We start from the raw sequence: 14,974 nt of genomic DNA, 5'->3' as shown, positions 1-14,974 counted from the left end.
AGGCTGTCATTTTACTTGAGCCATATCTCCATTTCTGGCTTTTTTGTCTGATTAACTGAAGATAAATTTTTATCTCTCAGATTTGTCTGCCCCTGCTGACTTGGAAACAGAGATCCTCAGATTTCAACATCATGAAAGCCCAGCCTTTTATTTCATTTCAATTTGAATGAATTCTAGGGAGAAATTTCAGAACTGTTTACTCTTTTTTACTTTCATTTTAAGTTCAAAATATTAAAATCTAGAAGAAGTCATTCTCCAAGAACATAGAGATGAAGATTAATAAAAATTTGATAAGCCTAAAAAAACTGAGAAATTGTGGATTGACTCAAACCAAAAGTTAATCAATAAGCAATTATCTTCTACTTTATATAAACTCATTCAATTTAAGTAAAGTGCTTACCATAAGTCAAAGGAAATATTCTTTTGTTGACCCAAAAGCATAGGGCTTAAAGACTATAACTACTAGTAATCCTTCACATTTTAGATTTTGTTGCTATTTGTTCTTAGCACATCTATTATACTTGGGATATAGGACACAATAGGTTATATATGTTGGGGGAAATTTTTTTTGGCTTTTCCAGACAGGGTCTCACTATGGCACTGGCTAGCCCCAAACTCCCAACTTGGTCCAAGTCCCTGACCTCCATTTTCTCTTGCCCAAGCTTACCAAAGGCTGTGACAGTAGGTGTGTTGCACTACACCCAGTGAAATTAAAAGGAACAAAATAAAACCCTTCACTACAAAAAAACATAGAACAGACTTACGAATTTCCCACAGATACACATAACATTTCTCTTGGTCAATTAGAAAATACACAAAATGATTATATAAATTTTCCTACTATCTTGAAATTAATTTGTAACATCTTACAATAGGGATATAGTATGAGCATGTAAATTAACTAGTTAATCTAATGCCTTTAAGAGCCAACTTTTTGTTTATTGTTTTTATAAGTGTACTATAGCCAGGCTCTGGTAGCTCACATTTATAATTCAAACTATTTAGGAGGCTTGAGATCTGAGAATCACAGTTCAAAATCAGCCCAGGCAGAAAAATCTATGAGACTCATATCTCCAACTGATCACCAAAAAAGAAGAAAAATGGAGCTGTGGCTCATGTGGTAGAGTACTAAGCTTGAATAGAAAAGCTCAAGAATAGCACCCAGCCTTCTGAGTTCAAGCTCCAGGTCTGCACATGTATGCACACACACACACACACACAGGCACTCTATATTTTATCTTTATATTACATATACACACTATACATTATATAATACACACACACACACTATACATTATATGTAATATATACACATATACAAACTATCCACTATATAATATATACACACATATTTATACTATAAAATGAACCAAATAAATAAGAGATGCCTTTCCTTAAGTTCTCAGACTAAGAACTATTTTACCATCCAATCTGTAATGACAAATCAGAATTTTTAATACTAATAGCTCAACTTATATGAATTGAATAATAAATTCACACCACTTTAAGTCACATAAGTTTATTTTTAAAAGAAATTTGACAAAATACCTTCAAAGTGCAAAATAAATCTGAAACATTGAGTGACTATTAATATCCACTGCTCCCACTTTATACAATGGTGTTACATTATGGCCCAGAAAATTTACAGGGAACAATCCTAATAAAAGGCATTTTATTAGCAAATGAGATAATTTAAAATGAAACTAGTAAACACTAAAAATTATACTTAGCCTAACTTTAAATCTTAAAGTCAAACTGTAATATGAAACTATGAAATATATAAAAGCAATCTATAATATATAGTATGCCTTAGTTTGGATGCAAAATACATTTTTTTCTGTGCCTCAATAATGCAATTATTTTGCTTTATCATGATGTTCATAACATTTTAAAAGGAAAATTGTTTACTTCCTAAAATGGACATATGGACATTATGATAGCAGTCATACAAAGCATTCTAGTAAATGATAAAGAACGTATGATTTTTAAGTTTAGATCTGACTAATCATCAACAACAACATCATCATCATCATCATCATCATCACTACTACTGCTACTGTGAGTCATAATCCATTCCCTGTAGACCTGAATTTTCTGTAAGCATGGTAAAGGAAAAAAGAAGCATAAAGATTAGTTAAGTATGGAAAACTGCTTGGATAACATGTAAAAGTATGAAATGTTCAAGAAATTATAATAATCTCAAAGCAATTTCTAGCTGACTCAGGCTGTAATATGGATATATTTCACAACTTAACAGACTAAGACTAATGTCTACTGGTTTATATATACTCAATATGATAAAATGCTTTTATGATCTCAATACAGTGTTTAATGACAATACATTTTTCTCTAGTAAGCCACTTAAATTGATTACTAGAACTACTATTACTATTGTTATAATATGATGACTTCTAGATAAAGTTATACCAGAAAGACTATATTTTACTATTCTTTAGAAAATGAAAAGGGAAACATTGGAAAGCAGTATCTAACTTATTGAACACCTAACACCAGAAAATGAAAAGAAACATTTGTTAAGTACAAGGCCTTTTCTCTAAGACACCATCATTTAAACCTAGATGAAATCATTAATTATTACATGAAACTGAGGTAGATGAGATTTTAAATGAAGGTTACATGTGTAATTATTTTCCATAGTACCAGTATTCATGTATTTTAACGTACTTGTTAATGGAGGTAGAAAAGCAACAATACCACCAAACAACCCAGTTCTCCCACTTGTAGTAAGGTTAACTGCAAACATGCTGAGGAATGTGATAAATTCCTACAAGTATTCAAGCTAATCCTGTATCATTTTTAAAAGTAAACAATGGGTAACAAAGATTATGAGGTTTTTAGTCATCGAAATAACTCTTTTTAGCTAAGCCTGGATTACTAAAAATACATTCACCTTTAAATATACACAATCAAAAAGTAATCTCTTTAGATCCCAGAGCATAGAGCTTCAAAGACAATTTATAAAGGTGTCAAAGTAACTATACTTGCCATTGAAATCAAATGATCAATAATAAATTTTGAAAATGTTATAGATGTGTGTTTTCAAATAAGGTAGTATACTTCTAAATTGTTCTCACTTTTTTTCCTTCCTAAGTTCATTAAAAATTGCTCAAAAAGCATTTGGAAATCTTCAACTTTGGGTGTAGTAAAATGTTACTAACATGTTAATTATGCTTTAACAAGGAAAGGCAATACTGGATAGAAATGTTGCCGCACCTGAGTTTTGCAACTTTTCTGTTTCAAAGAATGGTAAACTATGCTGTCATCCTAGAGACTACAGGGCATATCCTTTAGATACAACCTCAACAAACTGCCAGTTCTATCCCAATCTAAAAGCATTTTTGATGTTCTAAAAGCATTTTAAAATCACAGTATAAAACCACTTTACTAAACACTGTAAATTATGGTTACATTTTAATAAATTAGAAGGCTCAGAGGAAGCTATAAAAGTATATTTTATGCAATATTATATTCTCTGTATACAACAAATAAGGCATTTAGGCATTTAAGTTTTAAATCTTTACCCTGGTTATTACAAGTAAGAGAAGTTTGATTTACTGACACTTTTTTTTTCCGAGTATTTCCATATCAGTACAACACAATGACCCTTGTTTCAAACAAATGGTTTGAGAATTCCACATTTAAACCACAGAAACAACTTTACATTGGTATAGGCTAGTACATTATTACTCCATTATCCCATAATGAAGATTAAAAGTCTAATTCATTAAGTGAGAAACTTGTCTGAACAGATAAAATATTCTACTTTCAAACTTCAAACTGCCTATTGTTTCAAAGCCTAATCTTTCTCATTAAAAGATCATGGTTTGTATGTGAAATATGTATTAAATTTCCCAAGATTTTAGGAGGCCAGTGCCTTATCCATTAGGTCACTGGGGCTTCACTTTCCCAAGATTTTATACAGACTAATTTGAGCATCTTCAAAGACATAAGTAAGAACCCATGAATAATCTGTACTGGCCATGCTCCTGAGTTTTGTTTTCTTTTTATCTTTGTGCCTAATTGTAGATAAAGCTAGTAGTGGTTTGAAGGAAGTATCCAAATAAAATTGTCTAACTAAATATGTACCATCAATTATGAGGATACAAAAGACACATTGGTTTTCAACAAATCTAGCAAATCCAGTGCAGAACCAAGAAAGTTGATAAAAAGATCAGATTAAAATTCCTATTAAAAGGTTATCAATACAAAATCTTTCCTTTATGAATACTGAAATGGCTGTACATGGTTTGTAAAATTTAAAGACTAAAATCTACTGTTGGCTTTTACTTGCAAAGTCATGCATTAACTGTTTTCATATCAAACTTTTTGATGCCTGTAAAAAAGAAAAAAAAAGTCTTATAGTAAATAAACGTACTTTAAAACCTAAGTAAATAAAAGAAACTTATAAATGGAAATACACAGATATATAAAAGCCTAATCTAATATGTATTTCAAACATTATACAGGTGTAAAGAAACTGAGTTAGCTACAATTTACAGGATCTTTCTTCACTTACCTGTAGCATTTGATTTCCAGTACCATCCCTCAACCTGTAAGGTCTAATAACGCCATCTTCATTAAAGAACCGAGGAGGTCGTAAACTCTCCACTTCAAAAGTTTCTGTAGCTCTAGAGAAGAAAATATAACTTGATTTTTAAGTTATACAAAAGCTTGTTAAAACACTAAAAATGAAGCTACAACCGTCTGCTAGATAAAATGTGAAAACCACATCATGTGTCAATTTTTGTTTTTAGAACATAATGTATATTCCCTAAAAAAATGAAGACGTATAAAGAAATTTATTAAGAGGCTCTTGGATGTTCTTTACATAATAGAGTACTAGGAAATAATGATGTTGCCATGTTATTTCTCATTCTAATATTACAATTTCTTTTCTTTTCCTAGTCTATACTTCTTCCAGATATATATAGATGTTCTTTATATATATATGCATATATATAAATGTTCTTCCTGTTCAAGATAAAAAGAAGGAAATGTAGACATTTGCATTTCACTTCTCACTACACAGGGAAAGCTTGAGTTCTCCATGAAGCAAAGATACCAACCAGTAACTCTTTTGAAAAGTGACATCTTGTTGGGAGCCAGTGTCTGACCCTTGTAGTCCTAGCTACTCAGGAGGCAAAGATCTGAGGATCTAGCTTGGGCAGACAAATCTGACAGACTCATCTTTAATTAATTAGCAAAATCAGAAATGAAGGTGTGGCTCAAGTAGCAAAGGACCAGCCTTGTGTGGAAAATGCCAAACATGAACACAAAGCCCTAAGTACTAGAATACTAAAAAAAGAAAAAGATATTCTTTATCAAGCCAAGGAAGTTATTTCTACTCTAGTTTGTTAACAGTTCATTTGTTATTATTGTTTATGAAAATTTCAGAAGGACAATGAATTTTAAGAAGGATTTCTTTCCTAGCCATTGTTATAATTATATAGTTTACCTTATGAAATCTATTAATGTTAAGAATCACATGTGATTAAAAATTGGAACAGATTTATTATAGTTGGTTAATTTTATTATTGGCTAATAACTTTGTGTTAAAAGTCTACTTCTTCTAATATTAAGTACATATGCTTCACAAATGATATAACATTAAAATCCTTCAAAACTATCATTTCTTTTCCTGCATTTATATTCTTACCTAAATTGGTTCCAGTATTGCTTTCATATAGCTCAATGAGATTATGCACTAATTTATATTTCCACTTTTGATGTTTATAGCCCAATTCTTTCGTTCAATGTCCTAAATAACTCTTAGTCTTGATTATACTTTGGAAAAATGTCAAAGTATAAGAAATGTAGCTGGGTACAGACTTATAAGATTTTAGTTAATTAATTCCAAAAGATATGTGTAGAAATCTCTCTGTATATTTAATGTTTCACAGATGTTTGAGCTTCTCATAACTATGAGCAAACACATCATATTTGTGAAACTAAAGTTATAGATAGAGGAGACATATTCTCTTATGTCAATTCTAAATTATCACAAAAACAAACACAATTGAGAGAGGGAATGAAGATGACCTCTTTTTAAGAAGATAGGATGAAAGATCATCTGAGTTTGAACCAAGGAATATAAAATGACATTCTTTATTTCTCAAAAGAGGATACAGAATGTCATTTACTAATTTTATAACTGACAAAGAGTACTGCAGTAATGCATTCCAAATAAAGATTAGTGAAAAGCTTGCTTAACTTCCCAATCAATACCTGGAACAGTTGCTGGGAATGAATGACAAATAAGGGAGAACTCTATAAAGTTGAAAGGACAGAAGAGCAACAACTTAAAAAGAATTAAAGTGAATGAGGAAATCATGTGCATCACACGCCATATTCCAGTGTTCATACTAAGTGCCTAAAGCCAAGCAGCAGACATAGTTCACTGCTCATGGCATAAACATCCCACATTGCACATCTGAGAACACACACCTTTTGATTCCCTGAAAGGTACTGCTAGCCATGTCTATGATGCCTCCAGTTGGTCTGGCCACTGCTCCAACTAAACCTTTTCCAACCCCTTTAAAGAAACCAGCTGCTCCTTCTTTCTGAGCTCCTACAAAGAAAAAAAATATGATAAAATTTCAGCTTATTAGATCAAGAATGAAAACAGAATCCACTTGTGTAATATAAATCAAAGGAACTAGTGTAATACTTACCTTTAATTGGTTTTGTAACAATTCCTGTAATGCCACTTACAAAACCCTGTAGGGAAAGCACAATTGAAAATTATAATACTTTCATAGGAAGCTTAGAAGAACCAAGTTTAGATTAAAAAATGTAGAGATGTTCTGTCCTACATACTATGTATGAAAAACATATGTAGAGATGTTCTGTCCTACATACTATGTATGAAAAACGTATGTCCCAAGTAACATTTATGCCACCATCATTGCTCTTACAATGAGAGAGGTCTGTATCTCTTTCCTTATTCATAGAACGTGGGTTTAAAAGCTATCCCCTAAAATGTTCACAGTCTTGTACAACTGCTTACAGAAACTAAGCCTTTGCCTCCACGAGTGATGCCTTCTCTAAGACCAGCTGGTTGTTTATTCATGGCTTCTCTTCTCTTCTGCTGGTAGTCTTCATCCATTGTCATAGCTGCTACCCCTTTAGCCATAGCACTAGTGATTTTGGAGGCAGCACCAGCTAATCCACCTGGAAAAAATGATACTATCTTTAGTAAAAGCAAATAAAATGTGTCACTCATTTAATTATAATAAAACTTGGCATTCTGCTTCTTACCAACAGCTCCACCAACTAGCGCCTTAAATCCTAGTGCCATTCCCTCCACAAACTCCTCAGGTCCCTGGATGGCCCCCTAAGTCACAAAAAAAAAAAAGTTCACATTTATCTTTTTTTCTTTTTTTTTTCTCATCAGAGGCAGGGCTTGAACTCAGGGCCTAAGCACTGTCCCTGAACTCTTTTGTTCAAAGCTAGTGCTTTACCATTTTGAGCCACAGCTCTTACTTATGTTTATCTTGAAAGTTGGGGTTATTGATATAATGAGAGGGAATAATGAAAAGAATAAAGATCTTCTAGAGGATGTGATGCCAGTTAAAATTCTCACATTAAAAGGAACTCTCAGGGATAATTTCACAATACTCAAAAGTGTCTAAGATAAAATGCTGGGAAGTAGTCCCAAACTTAAAAAAAGATGCTTCTTTAAATTATATAATGAGAAGAAAATAAGGACATTTTAAGACTTTCTATTATTATTACTACTATTGTTATTATTATTTTAATAGTTCTCTGGTTTGCTCTAGGCCATGAACATGCTCTACTACTTGAGCCTTGCCTTCAGCTCTTTTTTTTGCTGGTTATTTTGGAGATGCAGTCTTGCAAATCTCTGATGAGGCTGGCTTTCAATCACAATCCTATGGAACTTAGCCTCCAGAGTAATTAGGATTACAGGCATAAGCATCCAGCTCTGCTGAATTTATTCTTGATAAGTTAAAAAAAATAAAACAGGGCTGGGAAGGTGGCTCAGTGGTAGAGTGCTTGCCTAGCATGCATAAAGCTCTGGGTTCGATTCCTCAGTACCACATACATAAAAAGCTGGAAGTGGTACTATGGCTCAAGGTAGAGTGCTAGCCTTGAGCAAAAAAGCTCAAGGACAGTGTCCAGGCCCTAAATTCAAGCCTCACATCTGGCAAGCAAACACACACACACACACACAAACACACACACACCACCGCCCCCCCAGAATTCTGAAGTTTTGTTGAAAAGTTTTAAGAGATGTAGAATATCCGTAATTTTCCTATTGGTCATTAAGATCACTTTGCACAATGTGAGCTTGCATGGCTATTTTTAAGTTCCACACTTCTGTGCAAAGTAAAGTACCCATACATAGTGATCTTCCTTTTATTATAGTCTCAAGTGTAATAACACTTATATTCCAAAGGAAAACTTAAATTCCAGAATACCTTAACAAAATCAGACATTTCAATTTAAGGAAAAAAGCAAAAATGTCCTGCCACACTTACCCTCTTCTTACCATCATTTGCTACAAATTAGTGTATCATTTTGTGTGCCTCTCTCAAAACCTATTTACAGTTCTAGCTCATGTTAACAACAGGAACGACTTCTCAAAAGTATTAGTTTGATATATGCTGTAATGCAAGTATTTTACCTGATAAGGTTCATAAAAAAATGCTTCTACACCTTCTGAAAATTCTCTAATTAAGCCAAAGGGATTTCCCAAAACATCAAGTCCAAGAATGAGTACATACATCTGCTTAATGGCCTAAAAATGAAACATGAACAATAATCCAATTAGATGACTATACTATTATTCACACACACACACACACACACACATACACACACACACATCTCAAGTTTTCTAAAGTTAACATCCTACTACCAATTTCAACATGTAATCCATATTGTCCATTCATCATCATTCTTACTTTGAAAAAGCAATGGAGTGTCAGAGATATAATACAACATCATGCTATATAAAACCCTACCTTATTCTTTTGTTGGTGGTGGTGGTAGTCGAGGGGCTTGAACTCAGGGCCTAAGTGCTGTCCGTGAGCTCTTTTTGCTCAAGGCTAACACTCTACCACTTTGAGCCACAGCTCCACTTCCAGTTTTTGAGTGGTTAAGTGGAGGTAAGAGTTTCATGGGGACTTTTCTGCTCAGGCTGGTTTTGAAACATGATCCTCAGATCTCAGCCTCCTGAATTAGCTAGGATTACAGGTGTGAGCCACTGGCACACGGCCCTAGAATTTTGTTGTTGGTTCTGGGGTTTGAACTCTGGGCCTGGGAGCTGTCCCTCAGCTCTTCAGCTCAAGGCTAGCACTCTACCTCTTGGGCCATAGCGCCACTTCCGGTTTTCTAGTGGCTTATTGGAGATAAGAGAGTCTCATGGACTTTCCTGCCCAGGCTGGCTCTGAACCATGATCCTCAGATCTCAGCCTCCTGAGTAGCTAGGATTACAGGTATGAGCCACCAGTGTCTGGTTTAGAATATTTTAAAGTATGATTACACCATTGTATGTGAGAGCTGTTATTACTACTACCCTTTCATAGATGGAGACAAAGGATGCCTAGGCCAAAGTGGGATTCCCCACCAGAAATCTTGATTCTATCTCAGGAGATACAGGAAACTTTCTAGAAATGAGGTAAGTCATTTAAAATAATATATCTGGATGATTTGATAACTTTATATTAAAAATGTCATATCCATCAGTTACTAATAGTTTTCTTTGAACTTGTGTTTTAAAGTAAGTGGTATGAATTTACTTAGCTAAGATTTTTAAGATTTCTAATCTACATTGATCCAGAAAAAAACAAACAAACCCCAAAACCAACAAAAACACCCCAAACCCAAACCGGACAAATGGCTGAAAAATACAAAGGTAAAAAGCAGAAATGATGGTTGAGCTCAAGTATGTTTCCAAGTCTTAGAGAAAACAAAGCCATGTAAAAAATTGAAAATAGTTACTTATTTCCTTGATAACTATACATCGTATATATACACTGTACATGAAGGCTTCACTATCAGTTTCACATATCATTGCCTCTTTGTAAGATAATCGTAGACAAACCTGCTTTGAATAGTGTCTTACTACTTCAGATTGTAGTTCAGATGTTGTATGAAACTGATAGTTGAGTTCAAAAAAGGCAAGCCTGGGAAAAAAAAGTTATGTGTGTATTATACATTTATCTTACATACAAACACACGCATATATATACAGGTGTATATGAATAAAAGGAAGAATGGAAAGAGGATGATTTTAATATTGAGGGGTTTAATATTGAATGGTTTTATTTTCTTAATTTTTTTCTCTACACCTAAGTACATTTTTCCACATAACTACATACTCTAGTCAATAATGTTCTAAGAATCTAATGAAATCTGTGGAATTTTTCTTCTGAAAAATCACCAATGTTTAGACATACTTAAGGAGATTCAGAGATGCATAGGACCCCAATTACTGACCACTAGAACTATTTCTTAACTCTCCTATCATGGGCCACATAGAAAATGGGTAATATAATGAGGTAATGGCTAGGGTTCCATTTCTGCAGGTCCTGTCCAAAGCTAAGGAATTAAAGTCATCTAACTTTGAAATCTTTTCACAGCATACACTTGATGTGCTAATTTGGGAAGCCCCACGCTTCCTGTTGCTGATGAGGAGAACAAGATTAGAAATTCCACTCAGCTGGTGTTATCAAATCTTTATTATTATATTTGAATGTTACCTAATCTTATCAAGATTGAGTCATTACTGTTACTAATACTCAGACATGCTAACTAAAGTGATCTTTCCTTATTATTTGTCTGTCTACCCCACTGGCGGGCCTCACAGTCGCTATGTCAGACACTTTACCAATTAGCCATACACCAGCCATTTTTCTGTGGTTATCTTTGATAGAGGCAGGCTCATCTGTTTACCTATCTGCATATTAAACATACTTGAAAACAACATCCTGAACATCTGTAAGGGTGGCACCAATACTCTTCAGCAAAAGATTTAAAGAATGAACTGGAATTAGTCCTTCACGTTGTTCTGAATCTTTAGCTTCATCTCTACCCGAACTCAGTGAAACGCTTAAATGCAACTAAAGAAAGATAAAATAGTTTAAATTTCTTCATACTGACAATTTCAAGTTAAAAATCAGTTTCATTTTAGGTTCACCACCCCATAAAGATTTCTAAGTTAACTCAATTATGCCAAAGATCAGTAATCGAAAAGTTAAATTAAAAAATCAATATAGTTCTGTTTAAAATTTAACAACTTATAATAAGTTCAGTCCTTGAACAGGATGTCACTAAGTATACATCAAATCTGGCTTCAATCTTACTTTGTTGGTAAACTTAGTAAAATATTAATTTTTATGTATTTGCTAGTATAAAATTGAAAACCTACAAGTTAAAGCTATTGAAAATAAGTACATATCTCCAAAAGTATTCTAATCACTTGATGTTGTATGATGAAGCCAGTTAAAAAGCACTTTTGTGTATATTGCACACATATCTTGTATATGTGGTATATAATAATTTTCTTCAAGCATTCTATAAGTAACTTATAGAAATTGTGGTAAAGTCTTAAATTCCATCCATTAACTCTTAAATCAAGTTCATTTTAGAAATTAATGAAAAGCTAATCATGTATAAACACGATACATGAAAAATTGAAAACTGTTATAGCTTTCCAGAAAATTAAGGTAAAATGTTAGGTCAAAATATAAACATAAAAACACATATGGATTATCTTTCTCATGTAACTGTAACTCCTTGGTACAGTATCTTTACAATAAAAAATATATTAAAAAAAAAGGAGGAAAAAAACCTAGGTTTGTAATAACCCAAGGTCTGTAATGGGCCTACCATTTTTGAAGGATAGCAAAAGAACTTCATTCTGCAGTAAGTTAAAGGACAATAAAGATATGAAAAAAAAAAACATGTATCCACATGGTTCTTCACTGTAATTTCTTTTTTTTTTTTTGGGGGGGGGGGGGCGGTCCGGTCATGGGGCCTGAACGCTGGGCCTGGGCGCTGTCCCTCAGCTCTTCAGCTCAAGGCTAGCGCTCTACCACTTGAGCCACAGCGCCACTTCTGTCTTTTTTCTTTTTGCTTATGTGGTGCTGAGGAATCGAACCCAGGGCCTCATGCATGCAAGGCAAGCACTCTATCACTGAGCCACCTTCCCAACCACTTCACTGTAATTTCTACATGCTAAAAAATTATTTCAAGCAAAAAATTTAAAGACCATTCCTTTGTTATTTAGTATTTGTAATAGTAAAATTATAGATGTTTCTATGCCATTATAAAACATAATTTAAAAGATAAAATCAATTTGTTACTGTAAGAGACAATAAAATATTTTCCCTACCTTTATAGGAGATATATGAAAATATTCATAGAGGCTGACTTGTGATTTATCTACCATTGAGACAGTTTCATATTCTTCTTTAAAACCCTCTATATCTTTGTGAAAAAGATCAACCTATGAAAGAAACATAAAATATTGGAACTTGAAAGGATATGTCTGCATGACAGTAGCTCACACACTGCAAAAAAACCTCCTGTCATAGCAAGAGTAAATATTGCTCATCATTGGAAGTTACTGCTTCGGAAGAGAAATTAACCATTTTACCATTAAGAACACTTTTCCTGCCATTCACAAACTGAGAAGTTTCCATTAAATGGCATCAATTTTTTCTTCATGTGACTATAAATCTTACTTCAAAAGGCCCACTAATCTGTTTTATCAAATACTTTAAAAAAAACCAGTTAGTATACATAGTAATATAAGAGAGGTTTATTATGATAATTCCATAGATGCTTACAGTATACTTTAAACAAGTTCCTTTACAATAGTGTTTTTTTTTGTGTTGGTCATGGGCCTTGAACCCAGGTTCTGGATTCTGTGCCTGAGCTTTTTCACTCAAGACTAATGCTCTACCACTTTGAGCCACAGTGCCACTTCTGAGTTTACCCCTCTATGATATTCTTAACCTATGTATGTGCATGCATGCGTGTGTGTGTGTGTGAGAGAGAGAGAGAGAGAGAGAATGTAGCTGAATTGTGTATAATTACTTATAGCATTCTGGTAACTTCCTTAATCCAATCTAGAGAAGACAATAATACAACTATTATAAAAGGTGAAAGAAACTGAAAATAATTTCCCAAGAAGTGGCTAGTAGTTGTGATACTCATTAGTACTTCTCTTCCAAAAATTCACAGACCTAAGTTCAATGGTTTAAGAAATGGTCCAAGAACTTGAAGACATATATATAGAGAACATGCAATCAAATCACAGAGGAAAAAAATGAACACTGAATCACAGAGAAATGTGGGAGTACACTAAATATATTGTGTTTAGATAATATTTAAATTACTAGAAGAGGAAAAAAATACTTAATTTTCTAAGTTTATTGAAAAACAGTAACATATCCACAGAGCTCAATAAACTAACTTCCAAGGGCTTTAACAGGAAATTCAACATCTTATTAAAAATACTGAAAGTTATATAGATATAAGGAGAAAAATACTGAAAGCAGAAAGAAAAATGACTTATTAAATACAAGTGCAATAAGAATAAGGCTGACTTTTTGGGAGAAATAAAAGGGAAAGAAAGTGGGAGACACTCACTGTGCTAAATAAAAAAATTATCAACCAAGAATCCTATACCACATCATAACTACTTCTCAAAATGAAGGTGACAATACATTCTCAAACAAAATCTGGTAACTTTTTACTAGCATACATATACTATTACAAAACATCAATGTAAGTTTCTCAGGTTGCAAGTAAGTGAGAAAGGTTCTTCTTATAACTGATTTAAAAACCAAATAGACATAACAGATATCTAACCTAACAACAGCAGAATTATATGTTTCTGAAGAGCACATGGAATTTTCTACAAGATAGACTGTTACACAAACATAAAACATACAATTCACTGTATTTGGGAATAACACTTCCTCCACCCCACCCCACAAAAAAAACCCATGTGAATAGTACAGCTATGTTAGAAGTAGAGCTGATAAAATAATGTAATGTTGGGTTGCAAGAATACTAAAAAAATGCAATAGAAAAGTAAGTGTATCTTGGTTTTCCTTATTTGCAATAACTAGTACATTTCTAGAACAAGCAGAAAAGGTAAAAAATTATGTAGATATGACCATATAAGATGATGTTAAGCAAAATGAAACTCAAGACAGGGACACAAGTGGTTTTCTCTTTCTTGCTATTGTTTTTAATGTACTTATAATGTGATTCTTTATATGAGATTCTTTTTTTTTTCTTTTTGGTTGGTCGTGGGGCTTGAACTCTGGGCCTGGGCGCTGTCCCTCAGCTCTTCAGCTCAAGGCGAGCGCTCTACCACTTGAGTCACAGTGCCACTTCTGGTTTTCTAGTGGTTTATTGGAGATAAGAGACTCACGGACTTTCCTGCTGGGGCTGGCTTTGAACCACAATCCTCAGATCTCAGCCTCCTGAGTAGCTAGGATTACAGGCATGATCCACCAGTGCCCAGCAGGACGGGCATTTAATAGTAATAAAAAGCTTAATTCATCCGAAGATCTAACAACTCTGAACCTGTATGTCCCTAAAAACACAGTAATAAAGTGTACAAGGCAGGGCTAGAAATGTGGATTAGTGGTGGAGTGCTTGCCCAGCATGCATGAAGCTCTGGATTCGATCCCTCCGTACCACATACACAGAAAAAGCTGGAAGTGGTGCTGTGGCTCAAGTGGCAGAGTGCTAGCCTTGAGCAAAAGAGACTTAGAGACAGTGCCCAGACCCTGAGAAATCGGGACTGACTGGCAAAACAAAACAAAAACAAAACATGTACATGGCAAACACTGACGCAAATGAAAGAATATACATAAAAACCTTAAAGGATATTTAAGTCAACATTGAGAACTAGTAAATGAACTTAGTAAAATTGCAGATTACATGGTCAACATAGAAAAACCAACTG

The 14,974-nt window shown here is 33.7% G+C and overlaps 1 protein-coding gene across 2 annotated transcripts in view; it reads right to left on the bottom strand.

Moving 5' to 3' along the window:
* The window catches only part of Vps13a (vacuolar protein sorting 13 homolog A), a 167,531-nt gene that overhangs the window by 24,755 nt on the left and 127,802 nt on the right, over positions 1–14,974 (bottom strand). Inside the window, exons 60-69 of one of the 2 annotated variants that reach the window (XM_042665600.1) lie at positions 12,380–12,493; positions 10,960–11,105; positions 10,088–10,169; positions 8,666–8,779; positions 7,279–7,354; positions 7,028–7,191; positions 6,693–6,738; positions 6,466–6,589; positions 4,538–4,649; positions 1,504–4,354 (exon numbers count right to left, since the gene is read on the bottom strand). In XM_042665600.1, the coding sequence (XP_042521534.1) occupies positions 4,334–4,354; positions 4,538–4,649; positions 6,466–6,589; positions 6,693–6,738; positions 7,028–7,191; positions 7,279–7,354; positions 8,666–8,779; positions 10,088–10,169; positions 10,960–11,105; positions 12,380–12,493 (999 nt within the window). In that variant the 3' untranslated portion in view covers positions 1,504–4,333. Of the gene's footprint in view, positions 1–1,503; positions 4,355–4,537; positions 4,650–6,465; positions 6,590–6,692; positions 6,739–7,027; positions 7,192–7,278; positions 7,355–8,665; positions 8,780–10,087; positions 10,170–10,959; positions 11,106–12,379; positions 12,494–14,974 lie in introns of those variants that run through there. The other variant, XM_042665599.1, reaches the window with a different exon arrangement.

This window comes from Dipodomys spectabilis, unplaced genomic scaffold (assembly GCF_019054845.1).
Source record: "Dipodomys spectabilis isolate Male_0828 unplaced genomic scaffold, ASM1905484v1 ptg000335l, whole genome shotgun sequence".
NCBI lineage: Eukaryota > Metazoa > Chordata > Mammalia > Rodentia > Heteromyidae > Dipodomys > Dipodomys spectabilis.
The sequence above is the reverse complement of the archived record's forward strand: the minus strand, read 5'-3'. Positions and strand labels throughout refer to the sequence as shown.